Source organism: Mirounga angustirostris, unplaced genomic scaffold, assembly GCF_029215605.1.
Source record: "Mirounga angustirostris isolate CCGP_5_RB_7025 unplaced genomic scaffold, mMirAng1.0.hap1 SCAF_5, whole genome shotgun sequence".
NCBI lineage: Eukaryota > Metazoa > Chordata > Mammalia > Carnivora > Phocidae > Mirounga > Mirounga angustirostris.
In genome coordinates this window covers 37,488,215-37,514,547 of record NW_026991713.1, presented here as the reverse complement: position 1 = coordinate 37,514,547, position 26,333 = coordinate 37,488,215, and the positions used below count along the sequence as shown (strand labels likewise).

The 26,333-nt window shown below is 36.7% G+C and overlaps 1 protein-coding gene across 5 annotated transcripts in view; it reads right to left on the bottom strand.

Moving 5' to 3' along the window:
- The window catches only part of PPFIA2 (PTPRF interacting protein alpha 2), a 476,257-nt gene that overhangs the window by 12,340 nt on the left and 437,584 nt on the right, over positions 1 to 26,333 (bottom strand). For all 5 annotated transcript variants that reach the window (XM_064590837.1, XM_054506898.2, XM_054506899.2 and 2 more), the window contains 4 exons: positions 19,580 to 19,661; positions 15,691 to 15,891; positions 7,658 to 7,720; positions 4,389 to 4,582 (listed from right to left, as the gene is read on the bottom strand). In XM_064590837.1, the coding sequence (XP_064446907.1) occupies positions 4,389 to 4,582; positions 7,658 to 7,720; positions 15,691 to 15,891; positions 19,580 to 19,661 (540 nt within the window). The remainder of the gene's footprint in view (positions 1 to 4,388; positions 4,583 to 7,657; positions 7,721 to 15,690; positions 15,892 to 19,579; positions 19,662 to 26,333) is intronic.

The window sequence follows — 26,333 nt, the reverse complement described above, 5'->3', positions numbered from 1 at the left end:
TTCAGTGATACAGAGTTCGTGAAAGAAATGAGTCAGCAGATAATGAAATTCTGTGTGGAAAGGAGATTGTGGGAGAGCAGAAAACTGATCAGATCCTTAAAGGTCAGGTAGCAGAGAAAGGGTTATTAAAGAAAATGGAGCACCATGAACACAGGGTTGCCAATAAAATTTTAAATGTGTGGTGATAGTGAGACATACTGTACAGAGTTGGAAATCCATGCCAGGAAGTAAGGAGGAGTATGATTACATATGGAGAATGGGGTAACATTAAGGAAAGCCTCATTCAGCATAAGCGTGGAATACATCTAGGTGACAGAGAATTATTTGGATGGTTTTCACAGCAAAAAGAATTGATCATAAATGGTTTCTTGGTTTTGGTGTAAGAAGACTAACTCGGCAGGGAAACCAGAGATGGAGAGAATAGGTAAATCTAAGGATAGGGAAGTCAATTAAGGGGTCAATGCTGTGAAAATAAAGGGCACAAAAAGGACAACTGCCATGATCATAAAAAGAAAATCCAGACAGTAAAGATGTTCAGAGAGAAGAAAGAAGAAGACATGATATTAGATAAAAAAGATGTGAAAGAGTACAATAGGAAAAAATAATTTCTAGGCTTCAAGAGTAAAGAGCATTGTTATTAGTGATTTCTTATTTAGAAATACACAGAAATTTAGACATACACACTGGCCAGGTTATACCCAAGCATTGGATGCATTTCTAAGCCTTGCATTTTAATAAGGACAATGCTGAGTTACAATACTTCAGAATCAGAAGAAATGGGAAAAAAGTCAAAGTGTCATGGGCTGAATTATGTTCTCTCAAATTCAAATGCTCAAGCCCTAACCCTCAGTATTTCAGAATATGACTATATTTGAAGATAGCGTTTTTAAAAAGGTAATTTAAAATATAGCCCTGAAGGTGGGTACTATTCCAGTCTCACTGGAAATTTCCAGTCTCATAAGAGGAAATTTGGGGGCGCCTGGAGGGCTCAGTCAGAGAAGCGTGTGACTCTTGATCTTAGGGTTGTGAGTTTGAGCCCCACGTTTGGTGTAGAGATTTCTTAAAATAAATAAATAATTAAAAAAAGAAGAGGAAATTTGGACATGCAGAGAAACCGGGGAAGTGCACACACATAGGAAAGATCATGTAAGGACACAAAAGAAGTCAGCCATCTGCAAGCCAAGAAGAAACCAATCATGCTGACACCTTGATCTTGAACTTCTAGATTCCAGAATTGCGAGCAAATCAATTTCTGTTATTTAAACCACCCAGTCTGTGGTATTTTGTTATGGCAGCCCCCAGCAAACTAATGTAGTGGAAAAACAGATAATACTGATGTAATAATAGTCATAGACATTAGGTAGCTCGAGGTTAAACCAATGGCTCTTGGCTCATTTCTGCCAAGTTTTTATACGTAATATAAAATTGTACTGCAAGGAGGTTATATATTATTATTATTTTTTTAAAGATTTTATTTATTTATTTGAGAGAGAGAATGAGAGACAGAGAGCACGAGAGGGGAGAGGGTCAGAGGGAGAAGCAGACCCCCCGCTGAGCAGGGAGCCCAATGTGGGACTTGATCCCGGGACTCCAGGATCATGACCTGAGCTGAAGGCAGTCGCTTAACCAACTGAGCCACCCAGGTGCCCAGGAGGTTACATATTATTACACCAATGTCTATCAGATGGAAAACTGGGCCATAAAATGACAGTGGGATGCACTATGCAGTCAGTACTACCTGCTTTAAGTCAGAACTAAGTATAGCATAAAGATGAAGTTTGTGTATTTCCCTGAACCAAAAGAACCCTGTTTCAGTAATTTTTATTTAAAAAAAAAAACAATCATTGTAATAATCATTTTTACTATAATGTAGAACAACTAAAAATCTAGTGAAGAATGGGAAACAGGCACAAATATATCATCAAAGATTCTAGTATTCGAAAATCTAATACAACCATGTAAAATTAGAGTTCAGTGAACAGGAACTCATTGCCTAATAATGTGTATACAATAGGGTAATTGGGAGTCATACAAAGCTGTTCTTTCTATTGAACAGAAGTCATTCACTCTACTATCTACACTTATCTGAACTAGAAAAGTACATGTTCAACAGAGCAAATACTATTCTTCCATCATGTAATAATATCAAAACATAGGAAAACGTCTAAAGTCTACTTTTATCCAAGCTAAATGTCTTTAATTTATTCAACTTTTCAGGGTGCCTGGGTGTCTCAGTCAGTTGGGCATCTGACTCTTGGTTTCAGCCATGGTCTCAGGGTCATGGTCTTGGGGTCATGGTCTTGGGGTCATGGTCTCAGGGTCATGGGATTGAGCCCCGCATCCAGCTCCATGCTGGGAGTCAAGCCTGCTTAAGATTCTCTCTCCCTCTCTCCCTCTGCCCCTCCCCCTAGCTTGCACGGGTGCTCACTTGCTCGCTCTGTCTCCCTCTCTCTCAAAATAAAAAAATAAATTAAAGAAATTTTTAAAAATTAATTCAACTTTTCCACCAGGCTCTTACCACTTTATCAATAACAATTTAATACCCATAAATTATGAGTTTCTTATTTTCATCTCACCATATAGTAGGACTTCATTGAGTCTGAAAATAAACACAATCTAAATATGCCCTGTAAGCCATTAACCAAAACTGAGATTTTTGTGCCAAGTATAAATCATACCTTTTTCACCTGATCTACTTTTAAATCATGGATTCCCATCCAACATTTTAATGGTTTTTAAAAACTACATCATATTTATCTATACTAAAATTAATCCAACAGTGTCAACAACTGCATTAAGATTCAAAACATCTCCATAAATTTAATTGAAGAGCTCCAATTATTATCTCTTTATCCTAACTTTATGTCATCAACATATTTGACTTTTTATACCATTTTCATTTCAGTCACTAATTAAATGTTGGACAGGGTGTGAACAAATAGGGTTTTGCAAGCCAAAATCATCTAAATTTATATTTATTAATTTATCATCATATAAACTATATATGAAACCATAAAACAAACTCAACTATAGAGAACAAACTGAGGGTTGATAGAGTTGGGTGGGGGATGGGTTAAATGGGTGATGGGTATTAAGGAGGGCACTTTTTGTGATGAACACTAGGTGTTGTATGTAAGTGATGAACCATAAATTCTCCTGAAACTAATATTATGCTATATGTTAACTAACTGGAATTTAAACAAAAACTTGAGGGGCACCTGGGTGGCTCAGTCAATTAAGCGTCTACTTTCGGCTCAGGTCACGATCCCATGGTCCTGTGATTGAGCCCCTCATTGGGCTCCCTGCTCAACAGGGAGTCACTTCTCTCACTCTGCTCCTCCTCCCTGCTCGGTGTGCTCTCTCTCTCTCAAATAAATAAATAAATAAATAAATAAATCTTTAAAAAATAAATAAATAAAAACTTGAAGTGAACAAAAAAGAATCATAATCCAACGGACAATTTCTCACATAACCTCCAAAGATACCAGCATGACATTTATGACATGGTATTATAACAAGCTTCTTCACCCTAGATGGTAAACAACTTGAAAAAAGAGGTTTCATTTTATTCATGTGTCCTTATGGCTGTCTCACAATCCATTCGGTATTTTTTTCTGAAAATTCATGCACAAATAAAAATATTAAAATATTTATATGAAAACAAAAAAAACACATTTTCTTCAGAGAAAAATTCCTTCTCAAATTTTTTCTAAGCTTCCCTGGTAGTCTAGTGGTTAGGATTCAGTGCTCTGTCAAATTTTTTCTAGTATATACCTAAATTATATAATTTATAACCATATATATATATTTATAGAGTTGAAACTGACTTAATTTTATTCTTAATAAATAATTTCCTAATATAAAAACATACACAGGGTGCCTGGGTGGCTCAGTTGGTTAAGCGACTGCCTTCGGCTCAGGTCATGATCCTGGAGTCCCTGGATCGAGTCCCGCATCGGGCTCCCTGCTCGGCAGGGAGTCTGCTTTGCCCTCTGACCCTATCCCCTCTCATGTGTTCTCTCTCATTCTCTCTCTCAAATAAATGAATAAAATCTTTAAAAAATAAATAAATAAATAAATAAAAATAAAAACATACACAGGTACAAATCACAAACATGGAATTTCCCAAAGATACAGAAAAAAAAAAAAAAAGATTTACACTGCAGGAGAATTGTGTACATGTGTGGTTCCATAAACTTTGAGCTCATAATATGTACAAAGCTCTACATTAGATAGTCCTTGCAATTTGCTGCATGAAAATATTTGCCAAGTATATGCACACAGATGTTTTCAACAGCATAATTCTCTATCTCCTAGACATCTTTTTGTTCTAGTAATATATACATTATTTATCGTTTCATTTTAATTATTATTTGGAAAAAACCTACCGATGGAAACTATCCACCATTTTTAAGTGGACACGGAGATCTTTTTTTGTTAGGTGATCTAACATTCTTGCATCTACCAAGCATTCCATAAAATAACTTCTGTATTGAGGTAACCCCAGGCTGGGAAGCCATTCATTTCCAATCCACTCGTGGTTCATATCTCCATAAGCCAGAGTCTGTAGAAAAACCGGACACTAGAATTGTTTTATAGCAGTCAAGTTTCTTAGCCAATAAGATGAGATGGTAATAGGAGGATATTGCATATTATGATAACTGACATTTGATTACTATCATATATGGGAAAAAAGCAGAAGTAATATCTAGCCTTTAAGTATTTGATTTAATTTGATAAACTGGAACTCTGGGTTCATGTATCATGGTACCTGCTTATAGGAAATGATTGTGTTTGTTTTGTTTTCTGAAAAGAAATTACATTATATACAAATATGCATTTTTAAATTAAAAAACGATTAATGGCATAATATAAACGCTGAATTTAAAGATTCTTTGTATAGGTAAGTTTATTTAATTTAATTGATTTTTATCTGTCTGCTAATACTCCACCATCTCTTCTATGCTACTATTACCATTACTATGGTATAATTGCAAATCTCAACGTGAAAGTAGAGACCTTGGTAAACAAATAGAGAAAGGAGCAACAAGTATAGAGAGACAGAATGCTGAAGCTTTGTGTGGACACTGTTGTTATCTAGTGAAGCATGCAGCCAGTGGTCCATAAAGGTCATGGGGAACAATCAGTCTCTTTTAGAAATCAATCAGTATAGACTCTGTATTTAAGAAGCAGGGTATGGTCAAAAAACAAAGAAATAATCTAGTTATTTAATATAACAATATGAAAGAACTCATCTAACCAAGCATTGTTCATGACAGCCAAAATGAAAACTGAAGTCAACTATCACCTCTAAACCAATTGTTAAAAAGGACTATTACTATCTACTAATTTTACAGTTCTTTATGTCACAACAAATTCAAGGGTTGTAATTATAATATGTATTTCTAATGAAAGTCTCAGGCTCTCCCCTTCTTTTGTGTGTTCTTAAAAAGGATGAAATTCTTACCAAAATCAAAACCAAATACCACCCTAATTTACTGAATGTTTAAACATAGGTCCTAGTAATAACTACCAAGTTTTTCTTATAGTCAAAGGTTTGAATCAGATGCGTAATCACGTGCATTAATTCTTTTGGTTGTATGTCATGTGGGAATGCTGAAAAATGTGCAGCTTCCTTGCAAACACACATGCTTGTTCAAAGTACAGATGCCTGTCTCATATGGCTGTCTCAATTAATGGAAGTGACTTCAGACCTTTAGTCTCATGCTGACACATGGCCTTCGACCCCAGGCCGCCCAGGCTTTCCATTATACTTTAAAGCATATGTTTCGTAAGGTTTTTTTTAACACCCCCTTTTATATCCAACTTGAATGATTCCTGATTAAATATATTCAGGGGCAATTTCAGAGAAATTTAAGTTACAGTTCCTTCTTTTGAAAAAGAAAGAAAATTTCCCTTTGAAAGAGGCCAGGTATGAAATGATACTCATTTTCTTTGCAAAATATGGTGATTTAAAAAGACATATATAGTATTAAATATAACAAATTCAAATATACATATTAGCTTAACCCTAAGCTAAGTGAAGATTTATAATATTACGACATACTACAGTTTCTTACTTTATATCCTCATAGCATACTAAATGATATTGTTTTAGAGCATATGAATTTCCTACCTGGGCCCAGCTTCCTTCCTCAGATTCTTTCTGTGTTAGCAGCAGGGAATGATTAATAAAGCAGATGAATATAATTAATCTCAAATGAAAACAGTAAAACTATTCTAGCAGAAGCAAAATTGTTTGTTATTGAAAATGTTAATTATGACTTAAGTAGATAAATACACTGATCCTTATTAAACTCACAGTAATCAATTTAGCAGTTCGAGAGCAACCATGTAGTTTTTAGTTAATTCCAATTAAACATACACACATATGACATATGGGCTTTTCATGATATATTTGATCTGGTCATTCCAAATCTTTTTTTAATTCTTAAAAGTATGTTGTTTTCCAAATGTAAATGTAAAAAAGAAAGCTACAATAAAAATTCCTGATTCTATATATACAAGTATACGATACATGTAAATGTATACATACATACACACATACACACAATGAAAAAATCTAACATAAAGTAAATTAATGAAGTACAAAAAGTAACTGTTTCCCTCTAACAAAGCTTTGTGGTAATCAAACAGATTTCAGCAATGGTCAACAACAAACAAAAGCAAACAAGAGTAAAACCAAACCCAACAAACTGAACTAGAAATATAGTTAGAAAATGACATTGGCATTTTTATCCTTCATAAACTAGATAATCAATTTTTCACATATGAATACAACCAAAAGGACATTAAATTAAAAGAAGCTGCTAAGAATAAAATGTATGACATACCCAACTTGGTTACTTTAAATGAAAAATGAGTATATGTAATATTATATTTTTAAAAGCTGACAATTATAATCAAAGCCATTAAAAATTTCTTTAAGCCTGTGCTTTGAATATCAAATGAACAGAATATTTTTTGGAGGGGTGGAGTTTTAAGTTCTGTATTGGTAAAGTACAAGAAACTAAATGCTTGTATTAAAAATGAGTCTTCGGGGCGCCTGGGTGGCTCAGTCGGTTAAGCATCTGACTCTTGATTTTTGGCTCAGGTCATGATCTCAGTTGTGTGAGACTGAGGCCCACATTGGGCTCCGTGGTCAGTAAGGAGTCTGCTTGGGATTCTCTCCCCTTCTCCTCTTTCCTCTCCCTCTACCTCTCCCCTCTTTCCCTCTCTCAAATAAACAAATAAATCTTAAAAAAAAAAAAAAAAAAAAAGAAAAAAAGGAGTGTTCAATCTGAACTTTCCTATTACCAGTTTAATTGGGTTTGATAACATGTATTACCTGTGAATATGCACAATACTAAGTGATATCGGTTACTAAAAATTCCCAGGGTTGCAAGATGGATAAATAAGCATTGTAAAATTCTTGATTATTGCCTGCATATTACAAACTCATGATGACCATCTAGCCCTGTTTCATTAACAATGTTCAAGTGCAGTAAAATGAAACCTTAACGAAAAATATTAGTTTTCATGCATATTGCTATGGAAACATACCCATTACTCTGATCTGTCACACACAAAATAGCTTTTTCATCCCAATAGCAGCCAAATAACTTTTCTTCACGTTCAACAAAGCCATAAGACTAACCGTTTTTGCTGGAGCAGCCAGATTTTCCATTTCTTCATGGGTCACCCAAACGTTGCCTGAAGGCTAGTGAGGAGGCCCGGGGGGGAGCAGTGGGGTCCACGGTAGGGAAGCAGTGGTAAAGAAGAAAGGCAGCAATACTGTAAGTTACCAGCCCCACAGCACCACGACAGTGCTCTTGCTTCTACAGCATGCACAGGAGAGAGCATTGCTGGTTTGCTCAGAGCTCCTTTTTTCTTCTACTTAAAAAGATTAAGTAGAAAGAGGCATGCTGGGAAGCTCCTGTGGGATAGATTTAAAATGATGCTCCTGTGATTATCAATCAGGAAAAAGGCCGAATCACGATTTGCATTTCAAAGGTAGGGAGCTATTGGATCCAATTTTTTTTTTTTTGTAATCATAAAGAACTGATTAAATTTGATCTGTAGGGGAATGTGTTTATTTTTCTTCAGAAAACAAAAGCACAGCTACTTTGTTGTGCTATTACCGGTATTTCATTCACAAAGTTTTGATTCTTCAATGTCCTTGAAAAGAGAAAATTGGTGGTCAATACAGAGCAGAAAGCACTACCATCAACTGTCTGGAAACTAATATCAGTTTTTCCCAAATGATTTCTTCCTTTTATAATTCCCTACGTATGTTGTTTTCCTATATTCTTATAGAGGAAAAAGAAGTAAAATGCTATTTTTATTTAAAGGGTATTTTTTTAACCTTACTAAATGCTGTCAGAAATTACAAAACCTAGGCTTCCCAATTTCTCAGCAGTGTCCTATACCATTATAGAGAAGAACATGATGTAAAAGGAAATTTTCCTTTTAGCAGGCACTATTCTTTTATAAAGTCGCACTTGTTCTCTAAATAAGATAACCCATGATATTTGCTCTATACACTGAATAATGCACAATTTCTAAACTAAAGTCCAGTTAGTAACATACAGATCAGACATATTGTTGATGGGAACGGCTACAGGGAACCACTTCCCATTAAATTCCACCATTTCACTGAGAAATCCTTATGAACATTGCAGGGTTGTCCAAGTACGTCCATCCTATAGTTACAATGGAATTTATATCCCATACATTGCTTACAACTTGTTTTGGAAGGGGTCTAGAATTGGAAGTAGCAAAATTGATGCCCCAACATGAGCCTCTACCGTAACTCTCTCTGGCCTCTTCTACCAACACATAGCACCGTTTTAATTTTCCTTCTGTTAAAAATTATGTTATAATTTGAAAAATAACTACATATAAACTAAATTGATGAGTATAATTCAATATAAGAGAAATCTCATTTATAAGAGAATTATATATATGAGTAAAGCGTAATATAGAATAAGAATATATATATATATATATATATATATATATATATATATATATATATATATATATATATATATAGGTGAGTCACAAAGGGGAGTTATGCCCCACATTGGGCATAGAGCTTACTTAAAAAAATCCCAGAGGACAGCCATCATATATGTAAAATTTATATGTGCAAAATTCTCATTTTCCTACCGTTTTGGAATTTAGAGTATATCTGAATTTTTCCCTATAAGATAAAACTATGTGTACTTAGGAACTATTTTGAATACCAGAGTTGCCTATGTTATTAAGAGCCCCTCCCCTCTACTCCCAGCTTTTGGGAATGGTGCTCAATATAACAGAGGCATATGGATGTATGAATCATTAAATCACTTGGAATATATTGCTTTTATTAACTTTGTGAAGAGTGTACTATACTAAAAAGAACTTAACATTCCTGTGTCACATACCCTTTATACCCAGAGACCACAGTGCTTCGCCTGAATGGCTGTACTGTTTGTTCAAAGGGAGCTGCTGTGATGGTTACCTGAAATTCACTTAAGCCAGTCTCGTTTTACAATGATTTTTGTAGCTTCTCTGTTAACTGTGAATCAAAATAATTAAGATCTCCCTCCTTCTGTAAGAAACTTGACCCGTATTATCTCATACTGGAATTCATACATGTATAATCCCCTTCAGAGTTTATCTTAAAGTTTATATTGGCCAGTCTATCATCATATTCTGGAAGGGGCAAGATGCTTGAAGCCAGGGTTTGGTCTGTAGCTCTTTACATGCAAAATAATATATACTGAGGGCAATTTTCTTAAGTACAGCTGGCAAACTTACCTAAGTTGTATGTTAGTTGTTCTCTTTTGACCTGTAGTTTTACTTGTGAGGAACACTGTCCATTCTAGAATCTTGTAAAGTAACTCATAAAATAGCTTCTGCACAACCCAATCATTTAGACATTCATTGAGGTTTCAACAAGTTGATTTTATAAGCAAGCCCATGCGCCATAAGTCAATTATTCAGATTTCTTTCTCCTCACCACCTGCTAAAGGTATGGAACTTTCACCTGGGTAAGTCATAAAGGGTTGCTGTAGAGCATAAGCATTCCAGTGAAGAGCATATCTTAAGGAATAGCTAGAGGGCGAGGCTTTGAGCAACCAAAGAACAGAGGATACTATGCCTGGGGTCCAAAGATAAAGAGTGTAAAAAAGTAGCTTGGAAAAGCATAAAGGACAAGGATCCCATAATTTGATTGTGGTTCTCTGAGAGCCATTAAAAATGACTTACTCATTCCTTGGCAGTCTATGCTGTAGTACCCAATTCTGAGCTGAAGAATACCTACCTATAGTCATTTTCGTGTGTGTATGTGTGTGTGTGTGTGTGTGTGTGTGTGTGTGTGTGTGGTTAAGAGTCTGAATCTAATAGGTGATTTCTAAAATTTCAACTATCTGGAAATTTACCAAATTATAATAAAGACACTTGAGTTCTAGCAATGCCACTTTTCAGTTACTACCCTAGGACATTTCCTAAACCTCTCTAAATTTTAGATTCTATATCTGTTAAGTGGGTTAGGAATGTACTTCATACTAGAAAAAAATACTGAAAATTTTAAACTATAATATAATCAATTTTGATACAGTTCCGAGACTAAGATAAAGCAGGTAAGGTGTCAAGGGGACTAAACTTAAGGAAGCACTCACTTTCATGGCTGTGCAAATGCAAGGTCAGCACCTGACAGAGCATGCCTCCCTCAGTATTGTACTTGACCTGCCTCAATTGCCTCACCTTAGTCCAATCAGAGTAGAATATATAGATAGTATTATCAAATGAGAACTAGGAGGAAGATTCCTAACGGATGTTGAGGATTAAAGCACTTACCTAATTAAGTCATTCAGGAGAGAGTTACAACATAAAAATAAATATTAAAATTAGTTTAAGGGATAACTCATGAAAATTAATTATGGGAAAATAATCACTTCTCTTGCTGGCAGAAATAGAAAATAAGTAAAGCAGCAAGACCTCAGAATAATCCTAAACCTTATCTACCTGGAAGTAACTTCTGTTACTTCCTAGGTCATTTTGCAGTATTATTCTACCTGATAATTGAGTTACAAAGTAAATAAACTTGACATTTACTTTTCACATTCGAAATTGCCCAGAACCACATTTCTCCCCATCTGATTTTATGTTTTTCAATATAAGAAGAGAATTATTATATGAAGACTAGCATTTGCACAATTGCACCTCACTTTATTATGAGGTTACTAATAATGGAAAGGGGAACCAAAGCAGACTGGAAGAGTGCTGTAAAAGAGAAGAAAACAGGTAGATGCAGGAAGCAGGAGGGTGTACTTAATAGTAGCATAAACTCTGAGGCAAACAACAAGGTGGTGTGACCTTAGACAAGTCACTTAACCTCTCTGTACAGCAGTTTTTCCCATCTATACAACAGATATAAAAAAAAGTACCTATCTCATAGTGTTGTTGTTGTGGGGCTTAAATAAGTTATAACATGTAAAGCACTTCAAACAGTACCTGACACTTAGGCATCCACTGATGTTGGATATTATCACAATTTCATTAGAAATTTACAACAATTTCTTTAGAAATTTTGTTAAGCAATTTCCACTCCAGTAAATCTTTTGTTTCATAAATGCTCTTTGTTTCCCATGTATATTGTGCTGACTGATGCCTATTTTATGCCTCACATTTCTGCTCGAATTTGCTGAATCCTGCGTTCCCAAACCCATTTTTTATACTGCACTATTTTTTAATTAGGCAATTTAAATAAATGTTACATAAAATGAAAATAAGTTTCACTCACATAAGAACACTGAGTTGAATTACTTGGAAAGACAGATCTAGGCAAATCTTATAACATGTTATCAATGAGATACAACTTCATCAAAGTCTGGGGAAAAGACTGTAAATGTCCAGGAGGATTCTGCACTCAAATAGCTTTTTGAGTATCCTGAAGTTATCACTTTAAAAAGAAACTCAAACTAGAAAAATTGAAGATGTTTTATGTATGAAGTTATAAAAGAAAGATAATGTAGAACTCCAGGCATTGGAATTGTACTCAAAGAAAAGTCCTAAGTGTTTTATTTAAAATTTACAAGTGCCTGAACATTTACATATTTTTACTGAAGATAAAATATTTAAAGCATGTACTTATTCTTTATGACATTCCCTCTTTAACCAAATATTGCAATGAACTGATATCTCCATCCTTATTCTATTAGGTAAGAGACTTTCCACAGTAACAGCAGCTCAGGAAGAAGAAACAGAAAGCTGGAAAATTAGGGCTGACCCAAGAAAATAATAAATGTAAATATTAGATTTTCCTTTTGGTGGTCTGGCCCATTTCATGTAGACAGGAAAGGAGGCAGAATCAGACAGAAGTTCTGTTCAGTTTAAAAAAAAAAAAAAGCCTAAGTAAACAACCTTGTCTTTTTCTCTTGAAAATTTGAGAAAATAAGGAAGATACACCTGACTGAGGAACACGAACCCAAACCTGAACACACAGAAACTTTTGTATGGTCTGAACTAATTAGTGTTCTGGGAGACACGATAACATCCCTGCGTTGGGCTCAGTGCTCCACATGGAGCTGTTTAAGATTCTCTCTCTCCCTCTCCTTCCGCCCTCAACCCCCTCTAAAAATAAAAATTAAATAAATAAATAAAATAAAATGTGAATCCTAATATATAACTTTAGGTGATGACTTTAAGATGTTTTAGTCTTCACTTTATATGGTGGATTCATTACTAGAAATTTATAAGCAAAGCAAATCATATTTAAAATGTATTAGAAATGAGTAAATACTTCCATGTGGTGGAGTAAAAGGAAGAAAAAATATTCAGTAGATTATTATTATAACAAATAGATACAATTTATCTTTTATGTAACTTGCATCAGTATTTGGTAAAGGGTATATATCCTCTCTGAATAAAGAATTTTTACACATTAGTAGAAAGAGGAATATTCCTGTATCCTTTAGAAAAATGGAAAAAATTACTAATAGGTAATTCATTTAAATACTAAGTCAATAAGCATATGAAAACATTTTAACTTTAGTAGTAATTTTAAAAATATAAATTTAAGCAATGTAACAATCAATGTTAACAAAAGGATGAAGAAAAGGCTACACAATACAATTTGGCGATTTAGATTTAAAAGTAATAAGAATATAAATGCCCTATACATAAATATTGCTATGGAAAAAGTTTATGCAACAATATAGCTATATGTGCGTCCACTATGGTATTGTGAATACAATGAAAATTGTTAAATAAGCAAAATGTACAATATTAGGGATTTGGTTAAATACATTATGGTATTTCCATGAAGGAGTTATGCAGCAATTAGATATGATATTGTAATTGTATATTAATAATATGAGGAAAATGTTCATGCTATACTACTAAGTTTTAAAAGAAAAATATAAAATGATATATGATGTGACATAATTCATCTTTATAAAAAGATAAAAGAAATAGACTGAAAAGGTGTCTTATCCAAAAGTTAATATTGAACAAAATTAGTAATTTTTAATAATTAATTAATAATATATTACCTGTCTTTGAACTGTTAGTTCCTTTTTGAAGGCTTATTCAAATTCCAAAGAAGGTTTCTTTGGAATTCCATAACTTTTTGCTTCTGCCTAACATTGAGGAATTAAACTATGTCATCTCCTACTAAACCTAGTGGTGAGCAAGTCTTACTTTCTTTACCATAGCTGTCCTATGGTAGAAGGGCATAGAAGTCAAGGCCATACGGATTTTACAGCCTCTGCATTGGTTGGTAGAGTGACTTGTACAATCACCATTCTTAAGATGAATGTTTACTGACTACTCTCTATAATTTGCCTGGCACTGAATTAAGGCCATGGAAAACTGACAATATCCTTGGTTGGCTTTAGTGGAAGATAAATTAAGAAAAAATTTTAATTGGTTTTTATAAGTATATGGAGTGGTAACGCAGGAAGGGAAAAACCAGATTTTGGTGCATAGTGAAAGCTTTTTCAAGGAAAAACATTCACGAATCATTCGATGAAGGATGAGCTGGGGAAGGATGGTGATCCTGGAGTGGGAAGAATGTTCCAGACAGAGTGAAGAGCAATTGCAAAAGCTCACAATCACCCACAAGCATGAAAGTTTAGCAAGCTGAATGTAGTTCTGTGTCACTGGGATCCTGTCCTGGGGAGATAAAGCCTTTGAGGTGAACTGAGGCTAGATCGCTAGATCGCGAAGAGTCTCATTGTAAGTTCTCTCCACATTTGACTGTTCTTTAAACAACTGAGTATGCTCTTACTTTTAATAGTTTGTGATTTAAATTTCTTAAGTTCACTTAGATATTTTTAGAAAAATAGTGCTTAATTATTCTATTTTCCATTAAGAAATGGATTTGGATGTTAAATAAAAATCATAAAATATATTCTACTTTTCCTCTTGAAATTGGGACTTCAAAGGCTCCAATTTTGCATTTTCAGTAACCACGTATGCTTTTGCTCTTAGGAAAAGAGTGTTGATACAAACCAGCTGTGATGCTTCGCTCTCACTTGGAAATTAAACTCTATCAGATCTGAATTTGGTTTACAATATCTATTTTAATGGCCTACTCAGCTTTTATGTTAAACATATTCTGTATTATTTCTTAGCTTAAGTAACACGTCAGCTAGAGGATACAACATTATAGACATTTTAAAATAATGTTATACATAACGTTTGTTAAATTATATCTTTTCTCTACATCTTATTTAGAAGAAGTTAAAATGGAATTATGCAAGAAAGATAAAACCTTTTTAAATTTGACCTGGTATTTCTGGCATTAGAATCTAGTATGGTGGGAAGGAATGTAAAGATAGGTGCAATAAACATGAAGCCAATTCTTTCAGACTGTTGAAGGCCACAGAGAAAAAGTTATATTCAAGTTTAGTTTTGTGTCTGAAAACTGCAATAAAGTAATAACCACTTTTCTATCTTTTACCCACATCTCAAATTTACCTCATTCTTTCATATTTTGTTATTCTGCATAAGACATGGGACCAGAGATTCAGTTAACATCAGAAATCATATCCGTTACCAGCAAAAGATATATATAAATCAGGAATGGACTGAAGAATGAATATTATTTGGAGTTATTCTTAGTATATGAATTTGTCATCTGGCATGCATTTTCTTTTAGACATTTTGTTCTTTCCTAGCATTAGGATAGGGACACAATTATCAGAAGAATAGGGATTTATAAATGAGAAGCAAAGAGAATTTGAAGGAAGGTTTTCCACTTGGTATTTATAAAATATCAAATATCTGCATAGTTGCATAATTATGAAAACTGCATAAGAAGTAGTGAGTTCGGCATTGCATCTTCAGAAAGCACTAATGCCAACAGCTCATCTCCTGTTCTTTTTTTTTTTTTTTAAAGGGAACATCCTAAAAAAGAGTAAACTTGGGATACTGTTGCCTGGGGGAAAAACGTAGACTTTAGTTAGAAACTAGCTCAAAAGTCTATCTTGGTCACAGCCTTCAAGTCTGATCGGAATCACAGCTCCTCACTTGAAAACCTATTAAGAGTAGCAGCAAGGTTAATCAAGAGCAAGCTGAGTCTCTTCGGAATAATTCATGCTGACATTGAAATGTGTGCTGCCACAGTCTGGCTCTGTGGACTTAGAGAGGCTGCTATTTGCCCAGCACTGGAGAGGGAAGGAGCATAAGCGGACTCACAGTTCGGGATGTCGGAGGAGCCGAAGGACTTGTTAGGGAGACCATCTCCTGGATTGCTAGTCGCAGCTTTAAGCGATGCAGGGGATTGCTGATCCCGATCTCTCTCTGGATCTCAGTGTCTGATAAAGCAGACATGATGGCTCCACTTTTCACGTTGGCTCGGCAGGCTGCTACGTACCAAGCAGGCATTCCCAACCAGAGCTGTTGGAGAGGGAAAAAACACACACACAGATTACACTAAGAGCTAATAGTGTCTCTTAGTGCTAGGCACCATTCCAAGCACTTTACACGTATGAACTCTTTTACTGCCCAAACCCCAAAAGACAGATGCTATTATTATTTTCCCCAGATGACATAGAGGCACAAAGGCATTAAGCAATTTATTGAAAAATATCAGCTAGGCAGTGATGGAACTAAAGATTTGAAATTGGGTCTCTAGGGTGTGCAATTTAACAACTCTTTTATATTATTAGGTTAAACATAATAGCTGCACATCACCAAATCCACCCCCGCCCCCTTGGATTCAAGGACAAGAACAGCCACAAGCTGCATTTGGTAAAGGCTCAATCGACTTTGTTTAATGCGTGAATTCAATTTATCAATCTCCTTTGGAATTCTGAGGGCAAAGAAGTTCTGTCGCAGAAAGAGACAGCTCTACCACCTCCAGCCATGTGATTTTGATCCAAGCCTGTATTGTAGTTAAGCCCCATTCCTCACATACCTACCTATAGCATGCGATAGTTGTGTGAACTTAAGTTGATGTTCTGCATGGACAAAGTTTTGGAGGATAAAATGATGTGCTAGAGGGAGAGACTGAAGTTACAAACATCTGGAAAACTTTAGGTAAAGAGAGTAAGAAAATGAATAATGCATCAGAACTTAGGGATTCCAATTTTTCAACTTTGCTATGATGCTCTTAAAAGACAATGGAATCGGTAAAGAGTGTCTGCATACATCTTAAGCGCTGGGTGAATGCCAATTCACATGGATGGTGTTGTAGCATTTGAATTACACACATTTGAAAAAGGAATATTCTCTCCATTTCCCCTTCCCCCCCATCATTAGCTATGAATAAGAAGCAGGGCACAGGCAAGTGAGCAGTTTAAATCTTGGTCTTTAAATGTCCAAAATAGTGATTTTTTGGACTATTTTATTTGTTGATATGAACAGATTGAGCAAAAGGAGTGAGAAGTGAGAATAAGAGAAAGAAGACAAGCTATAAATCAGCAAACATCAATGCCCAGAGCTCTGGACCAGAAGGCTGGGCTCTAATTGCTTCACTGTCACTGGTGAGTCCTGGAACTTCTCTAAACCTTGGCCTTATTTTCTTCATTTGTAAAACAAAGAGAGTCAGCTTTATTACTTCTAGGCACTGTGGTAGGCAGCTTCTAAGATGGGTCCCAGGGATTTCCTCCTGATATTTCTGCTTTTGTGTAGTCCTCTGCCTTTCAGTTTGGACTGAAACCAGTGTCTTATATCTAATGAATAGACTATTGTGGAAGCGATGGGATGCCACTTTCCAGATGAGGTTACAAAAAGAGGGTAGCTTCACTCCTGCTAGTCCTCTCTCCCTCCCTCGTCTCAGTGCTCTAGCTCTGGGGGGAATTCAGCTGCCATGTTGTGTGCAGCCCTGTTGGAGATACCCACGTGGCAAGGAACAGATGTTTCTGGCCAGCCACTGGCAAGGAACTGAATCATGACTGTGAAAACCAGAGTCAGCTTGGAAGTGGATTCTCCCCGCATCAAGCCTTGAGATGCCTGCCAATCTGGCTGACCCCTTGATTGCAGCCTCGTGAGAGACTTTGATCAGAAACCCAAGCTAGATTCCTGACCCACAGAAGCCATGAAGAAGATAAATGTTACGTTTTCGGATAATTTGTTACATGGTAATAGATAACTAACCTAACCAGATATCCTTTTATTTAAAAAATTCTGTCGTATGAGGAGGCTAACTTGTCTCTATAGGGGAGGCAGACAAACAAACCGAAAGCCAAATCTTTGAGTCACTGTGGCCTGGGCTGTGATTAGAGATAAAAGACAAGGGAGAGGGGCTCTAAGTATAGCCCATCACTGAGAAGTTCGTACTATCTTCCAGCAGGTGTGGCACAAGGTATTGACCTCACCTTGACAGGCACTGTTAGATATGATGGAAGATGGGACTTCTTAATTTATAAACTCATGTTATGCAAAATAAGTAAACATCTAAATATACCTTCACTGGACTCTAATGATTTTTCACCCCCCCTTTCTAAGATATTTAGATTTCTATACTGAATAATATTACCCAAATGCTTGCCAATACACTGTTATGGGTATCATCCCTAATTAGACTTTCAAAAAGTTTCTGGTGTTGATAAATGGTGTGTGAAGCATCAGTCTTATGTTTGCACATCATTCTTACCAGGCTGTGCAAACGAGGAGTCACTAAAGGAGGTGGAAAGTTAAGAGCTCTCCGTCATTGGATCACCCCGCTCACTCATCTTATTTATTCCATTTTATAATTTGAGTCACTTTAGGAAGCACATTATGAGCAACTTCTGTGTGCTCAGGATAGGTTTAATTAGCACAAAATTTCACTGCCTGTCATTTCCTAGCTCCTTAATGTCATAAAGCTTTTTTCATCTAAGGCTTTGTTCATCACTTGCCAAAATAGCAGCTCTCTGTCAAACTGCAGCTCATTTTATTGGAGTTACACTGAACAAAAAAACTGCTATCAATTTTAAAGTGTGCTTTCTTAAGCATGTTGCCTTATAATTGATTTTTAAAGTATCATAATGTTAAAAGCACATTTGGAAGAAGCAGCTCTGATCACTAATAGGCTGAAAATCCCCTGACTGATATGAGAAAATAAAATAAAGCAAGACCAGGCTTCTTTCACTCAGTCTAAGAAAAAATGCAAAGTATGTCTTTATATCTATCTATATAAGACTAGTTTTTAAACTAAAATGGGTTTTCATATTTCCTCATTGATTAATTTGTTAGCTCTGGATATGATAGGATGATGAAAGTCAGTGATTTCATCATCTCCAACCACTTAAAACAATGGTTCTAATAGCCTCTGCCAGGCAAGAAAAGCCTATTTTCTTCTCTGCCCTGACATTGGCATCTCCCGGCAGCTGCTAGCAATCCACATTAGAGAACCGAACGGAATAGGCAGTGAGCACTATTAATATGTGGTACGAAGGGGTCTTTTGTGATCAAATGTGTGTTTCCTCCACTGTCCCAGTCTGCTCCTGCTGCCCCCCACCCTGCTCAGGTGCTGTTTTTTTTTCCTCCCCCCCGGTCCCAGTGTTCTGTAGAAAATGCTGAATGTAGTTCTTGTTTCATTATAACACTCACTTCAGACCCAGAGGAGAACAAGGGGCTAAGTATTCTCTTGCTTTATTCCAAGTGGCTAAACCTAGCTGGCCTCTAGGCTTTAGAGAATTAGGTTCTAGAATTAATTTCCAAGCAAAGGAATGGTTCTCTGTGCAGTCAGCTGACAGTGATCTCTTGGAAAACACAGAAGTGTTGAAGATAGAGATGGCTCTTCTCTGTAACCTGCTGATGAGGAAGAACCCTGGACTGATGGATGGGGACAGATGTTTTCTTGCGACAACAGATGTGTGGCTCAATAGCTGTCTTCTCTTTCTCTGGACATGAAGATGGTGAGATTTAGAGAAACTTCCTTTTATCCCACTAGGTGCTTCCTTCTGCCCCAATCACAAGAATGTATCAGAGTAAGATCCAAACAATGCCCATAGGCCCCTGGATAAAGCAAATATTCCCTTTATAAGCTACTCCAGGCTACTCGAAAGCTGTGACTTCAGGAACCCATCCTTACCTGTATCTAGAAAAAGTATCAAACCGAAGTGATGAATTTAAGAGCTTTCTGGTTTAATTCTCTTACCTCCAGCCATGCAACCACAGTGGGCCCATCCCACTGAGCAAAAGGTAATCCCTTCCTCCGAGCTTCTTCTAGAAGTTCATGCCTGAAGTACACAGCAGAGATTATTAGTTATGTAGCATTGAAAAAGACAGTGGTGACTATTTTTAATGACAATATTTTTAAAAAACCAATAATCCTTTACAAACTTTTTCTGAGATAATACAGAATAACAGATTTCTTTCTTCCTTTTAGTAATACATGGAAATCACCCACTGATTTTATGAAACACGGAAATCTAAAAATAATTTCTCCCAACATTTATTCACAAAATTCAAACATTAAATGTTAATGGACTAAAAAGCTGAATTCTATTATCAGCAAATATCTTATCTTTTTAACAAGAAAATAGCCCACATATGCATATTCAAGCATACATCATGGGATCTAAATGAGGCTTCTTCCATCTGCCTTGCTCACTTCTCCTTACGATTTCAATGATAGAGAAAATGTCTGTATATAGAGGCAGTAGATAAATTTGGTTATTTTAGTCCCATTCAAGAAATGTGCTTCATTTTAGTATGCTCTCCAGGTCCAGGTAGCTATATTCTGAGTTTTTTTTTTTTTTTAATCTAGTCTATGAAATTACCTCTCATTTAAAGAGAACTCAGAGGGCAATTAACTTCTATCACTAGAAAGCAATGTAAGGTGTGAAATTCAATAGTACATTCCTTTTCATTTATAATCACTCCTGCTTTTAATGAAAATGAAACACCTCAATGACAACAAATGGTTGTTTCTGATAGAAAAATGTTGTAAAGAGCCTTGACAAATGCATTATTAATCACTGTCTCTACTACTGAGCCTTATAACTGACATCCATTTACAAAACCAATTTGAGTTGTTCATTGTTGAAATAGCAAATATGTGTTGAAACTCAAATTGATATATACCTGACCGGGACTATACTGGAAAATATATTCTCTGTTCCTTAGTATGTTTTGATCTTACACACAAATGATAAAAACGTAGTATATTATTTGCTCTTTTGAATGTGTTATCTTTCACGCTTAGGAATCTATCAGTAATATCATATATGAACTCCAAAATGAACCATTTGATTATTTCCCACCATCAAACAATCAATTGCTTATTATAATATGTTAAGATACAGTTGGCCTTTGGACAACACGGGGGCTAGGGGAACCAACCCCCCCGCACAGTAAAAAATCTGCATTGCACTTTTGACTCTCCAAAAACGTAACTACTAATAGCCTACTCTTGACTGGATGCCTTACTGACAACATAAACAGTAGACTAACACATACTTTGCATGTTATATATATTTTATATTGTATTCTTATAGTAAATTTAGAGAAAAGAAAATGTTATTAAGAAAATCATAAGGAAGAGAAAATACATTATAATACTGTAGTGTATTTATCGACGAAAATTCTCATATGAGTGGGCCCGAACAGTTCAAACCCACAGTGTTCAATGTCAACTGTATATAACCGAAAATGCTTTTCAGTGAGAACTTCTATATTTGCAGTGGATGCTGCCAACAAATAATCAGTGTGAAAAAAGAAACAAAGAGGCAAAACAAAAACTGAAGTTAGAGCAGCTGAAGAGACATATAAATCAACTGCTGTTTCATTTGAGGGACTAGCAAGGAAAGCACAGGTCAGTTCTACCTGTCAGTTATTCAGCACCTGTGACGGGGAAGAGTGACGGGTGCCCTGAATCCAAAGTGAAAACTAGAGGGGCTTCCTCACCTGGATTGCTGTACCATCCCCCATTCCCTCGGGCTTCCCAACATTCCTTCATTGAAAAACAGACTCAAGGAGCCTAGTCTCACTGCTACTGGTATTGAGAGAAAGGGGTTGAAGGGTCAACCAACCAACCATAAGGTACTCATTGTAAGCACCTGTTGTGACCTTAGACCTGTGTCCCATGTGAGAATACAGGCATGGCCCCAGTTTTTCACAAGATCCCCGGTTAGATAGAAAAAGCAAACACATGAACTGTCCAAAAACACAATATAGTACACAAACAGATGCTAAAACTCGGTGATGCCCGTTCTGAGCGGGAGGATTTTGGAATATGAGTCAAAAGCAATGGAAACACTTGGTGAAGGATTGTGGCAACCAAGCTGGCTTTGAAGGGATTGTGGAAAGGCGTTCTAAGCAGGATAAGCAGTAAAGGTAGGGGGTCAGAGGAAGGACTTGGCATGGGATACGTGCAAGCCAGTGGAGAGCAGGCCTCCAGGGAGCTGAGGAGCCTTATTCGGAGTTGTAATGTTATATCCAACAGGGCAAGAAACACTTTCAGTGATGTGGCAGCTGAGTGGCAGTAAAGGGGAAGAAACAGACATTTACCGCCGTTTTTTGCTACATTTAGTAAAAAGGCAAGTAAATAGGCGCTCACCACCTAGGAAGCACATAACATTGTCAGAGGTGAATTACAGGAGTTGTACAAAAGCCATTTTTAAAAGCTGGAACACTTTAATTGTGAAACTTCTGACTAGTTCTCTAAAAATACTACACCACACAAGCCAGAGTGAACCTGTTCAAACTTGAGTCAGATACCGTAACTTCTCTGCTCACAACCCTCCAATCACTCCTTGTCTCCCTGAGAATAAAAGGCAAAACGGCAGTTAGGATCTACTCTCCTACCCCTTCAACTCTCTGATTCAGCTGCTACCTCACACAATGATGCTGCCTCTTCGCTGTTCCCTGGAAACGGCGCAGGCCTTTCAGCCTCAGGACCCTTGTACCCACTATTCTCTCTGTGTGGAATGCTTGTGCCCTCTGTCTCCACATGGCTCACTCCCTCACTACTTTTAATATTTACTCAAATGTCACCTTCTCTGAGTGTCTCCCCCCTCCCTCCTTCGACCCCCACCAGACATTCTTTATCCCTGTTCCTTGATTTATTTCTCTCCACAGCACTTATCTTCGAACACAGAGTATCATTTACACCTCAGTCTATTATATCCCAATCAAATAGAAGCTCAAGGAGGACCGATGTTTTCACATATTCTGTTTAGAGATAATTAGAAGCATCTAGAACAAGGTCAGGCACAGACAAGGTGCTCAATATATAGCTGTGAATGTTGAACATGTCTGCCAGTGTTCGCAGTTAGGTACTTCTTGTTAGAGTAAACTGAGCCCCATAACGGATATATTTTTTGTAGTCCAAGTATCTTTTTCTATTTTGGATTACAACACCATTCAAAGTTTCATTTCAAAAAAAAAAAAAATCCTTAAATTCTGTTTCCTCTTGAGCCAATTTGTCAGAGTAACACCCACTCTGGCTGATCCCGAGTATGATCTGGCATGGGATGGGATCCCTGACAGCAGTGTGGTTAAGACGCAATCCAATGTGCTCAGATAGTTCTATTTTCTGTCTTAATGGAAATTTAATTGCACAATTGTTTGTGAAATCTTTGGGCAATTTGGCCCTTGAAAAAGTTTTCTTTGTTTTTGCTTTGTTTGTTTTGCTTAAATCGCGAATTCTTGTAACCACAATAACTTTAGTAAGAATACGCTACGATAATAGGAAAAGGGAGCTCTAGTTCACTGGATTATGTCCTTTGGACCCCAACTGGCAGGGCTGGAGCCCATGTAAAGGCCTTTGAGCTGAAACAGGGGAGAAACTGCCAGATAAGGGGTGGAAGGCTGGGTTTTGCAGCAGAACTGAGTGCTACATGACTTTAACTCCAGATGCGTTTTCCCTTAATCTGAGGGTAGAATCAACTGTGTAAAGAAATGCACTGAAATTCTCAAAGCAACATTACATTTAATTCTTCTCAGTCTTTTTTTTTTAAAGATTTTTATTTATTTATTTATTTATTATTATTTTTTTAAAGATTTTATTTATTTATTTGAGAGAGAGAGAATGAGAGAGAGCACATGAGAGGGGGGAGGGTCAGAGGGAGAAGCAGACTCCCCGCCGAGCAGGGAGCCCGATGCGGGACTCGATCCCGGGACTCCAGGATCATGACCTGAGCCGAAGGCAGTCGCTTAACCAACTGAGCCACCCAGGCGCCCTTTATTTATTTATTTGACAGAGAGATAGCGGGAGCAGGAACACAAGCAGGGGGAGTGGGAGAGGGAGAAGCAGGCTTCCTGCTGAGCAGGGAGCCCGATGCGGGGCTCTATCCCAGGACCGTGGGATCATGACCTGAGCTGAAGGCAGACGCTTAACGACTGAGCCACCTAGGCGCCCAATTCTTCTCAATCTTAAAAAACTCTGCACTATACAGAATTTATAAGAGACATATATCTGGGTGTATGGCATGAGAAAGAAGCAATGTTAAAAAACATAATACAGGCAAAACTATAATAACTGGAAATCACGGAGTTTAATACATTGTGATTTTCTAACATAATATTAAGGGCCAACATTAACTGTATGGGGGCATGCTTCTTCTTATGAGATATTTTGGTGTCACTGACAGAGAAATAGTGACCTGAACTGTTTAGGAAATACTAAATAAAACACTGATTTGTCACAAACAGGCGTTTTTAATATACTGGTGTTCTCTTTTGAATCAGTCCGTGTGTGGAAAGGTATGAATTTTTTTCTGTACTCCAGAGTCAACATTTCAAAAGGTCAAGTGACAGTTCTTCCAGAGCAAGGCTGTGATCAACTTTCCCTAGTATACGTGTGAGTCTGGAAATTGCTGTCTTTGTTTTTAGACCTGAAGAAATAGTTTTGTTTTTCTCTTTTTTTTTTCTCTCCAGACAATCTAATATTCAACCATCTTTTCCCAAAGGTTAATTTATATATCACTATAGTTATGGGTATGCATTTTTGTTTTAAGATGTAGACTAGATTTTAGAGGATATCAGTACCTTTTAGAAAATCTATCTGGCTCAGGGCTGTCATCACCTGTGTGAAAACTCAAAGAAAAGTACTAATTGTACTGAAGAAGAAAAACTTCTGAATCATTGAGTGTTTTCAAGAAACACATTCTCATCTACAGGGAAGAATGCTATTAGATTCCCCCAAAGGTGTCAGACTCTCTTGAATTAGGTGTCAATGAGTTACTGTGACTGGAAAGTGACACCTCAGGAGGCCCAACAGGTGAGAAACACTTGAGTGTATGAGTCATTTGCATGCCCATATGTAATGGTACAGAGGGGAACTGTGCATGCTAGGCCTGATCTGAGGACAGGAACAAGGTGTGGGCACCCTAAGAATAACCAGCCCCAAGGATTTATGGGTAAACGATCAAGAGTGTCTAACAAATGCACATAAATCAAGGGCATTTGCTGGGTTTGTAGTTTCTAACTCTTAATCCACATGAATGTAAGCAAGTATGACTTTGCCTCAGTGACTCAATCCAAATGGAAATGTCTGGCTTCTCCTTTTTTGGTTTTATGTCTCTCCTCAGCTATTGTAGTTTTGACCTAATTGGTAGAGTATGCCTGCATATTTGTGAGCTGTGTTTCTATCACACTCAACAATGTCCTCTTGCCTCCCTGCCTTGTCTACCCCCCTCACTTTGGCTTGATTTTCAAGACATACAAAAATACTTCTTCTCTGAAGCCATCCTTTCCTCGCCGCTGAGGCAATATTTACTACTTCTTTTTATAAGCGCCCTAGACTACTAAGCATTCCTACCTAGAGTACCTTTAACATTTTATCGACTCAGAGATTCAGTCGGTTTTATTCTTTGCTGAACACAAAACCTGGCACATAGTAGGTCTGTAAAAAAAATCAGATGACTGACTACCTAACAAATTTGATTAATCCTGGGGCATGCAAAGTTCCCTGTCCTCATGTCCTCATAGTAGGGGAACACAACTCGTAAATCAACAAGTTCAAGAAAGTGTTAAACTCTGAGAAATAAAGTTCATTAATTACTCAAAAAAGTCACAGACCACAGGGCCAGTAAAGTCTCCTTTCTCATATTCTTCTCAGCATGGATGGTTCATCACTGTCAGTGAAAAGAGACTTTATTCTCAGACCACTTAGCCTACAATGCTATTTTAGGATTGCCAATTTGTGATATGACTGTGTGATGGCCGTGCCAGTCACCTTCCATTTAATGCCTGCCCAGTTCCCCTTCATGTTTTCCATTTCATCTTTCTTTACTTTCTATTCTCATTGCCACCATACTTTTTTTCCCCAACCCTTTAATTGGTCCCTATCTCAAGTCCTCTAACCCTTCTAATACATTGGCATAAAAAAAAAAATCTGCTATGCTAGCAGAATAGGTAAGAGAGTGGCCTTTAAAGTCTGATTGCTTAGGTTTGATTCTTGGTACCTCCTCTTCTTAGCTGTGCATCCACAGACAAGTCACTTTACCTCTCTGTGCCTCAGTTTCCTCATCTGTAAAATAAAGCTGATAACAGTAGCTTCCTCAGGGGGTTGCAATGAAAGTGACCTGAGAAAATACATGTAATATGATTACAACAGGACCTCACACAAAGGAAGCAGCTAATGAATGTGAAGTGTTATTTTTGACATAGCATTGTCCTCTAAAAACCCTCCAATGGTTCCTTAAATGTCTAAAGTATAACCCTCAACCTGAATTACAAATACTAAATAGGTTTAGTCTTGATTTCCCTTTCTAATCATCTTCACTTCTAACCAGGACTGAGAACCTACTTTTGCAAATAATTTGTGCATTACTAATTCTATCATTGTGAGTACCATTTTCCAGAGCTGAGAAGTTCTTTCCCTTCTTCAACTATCAGAATCTTACTGTTTGCTTAAATCATGACCCTTCCTTTCACTTTTGTGATAATCCCATTCCACAAGGACT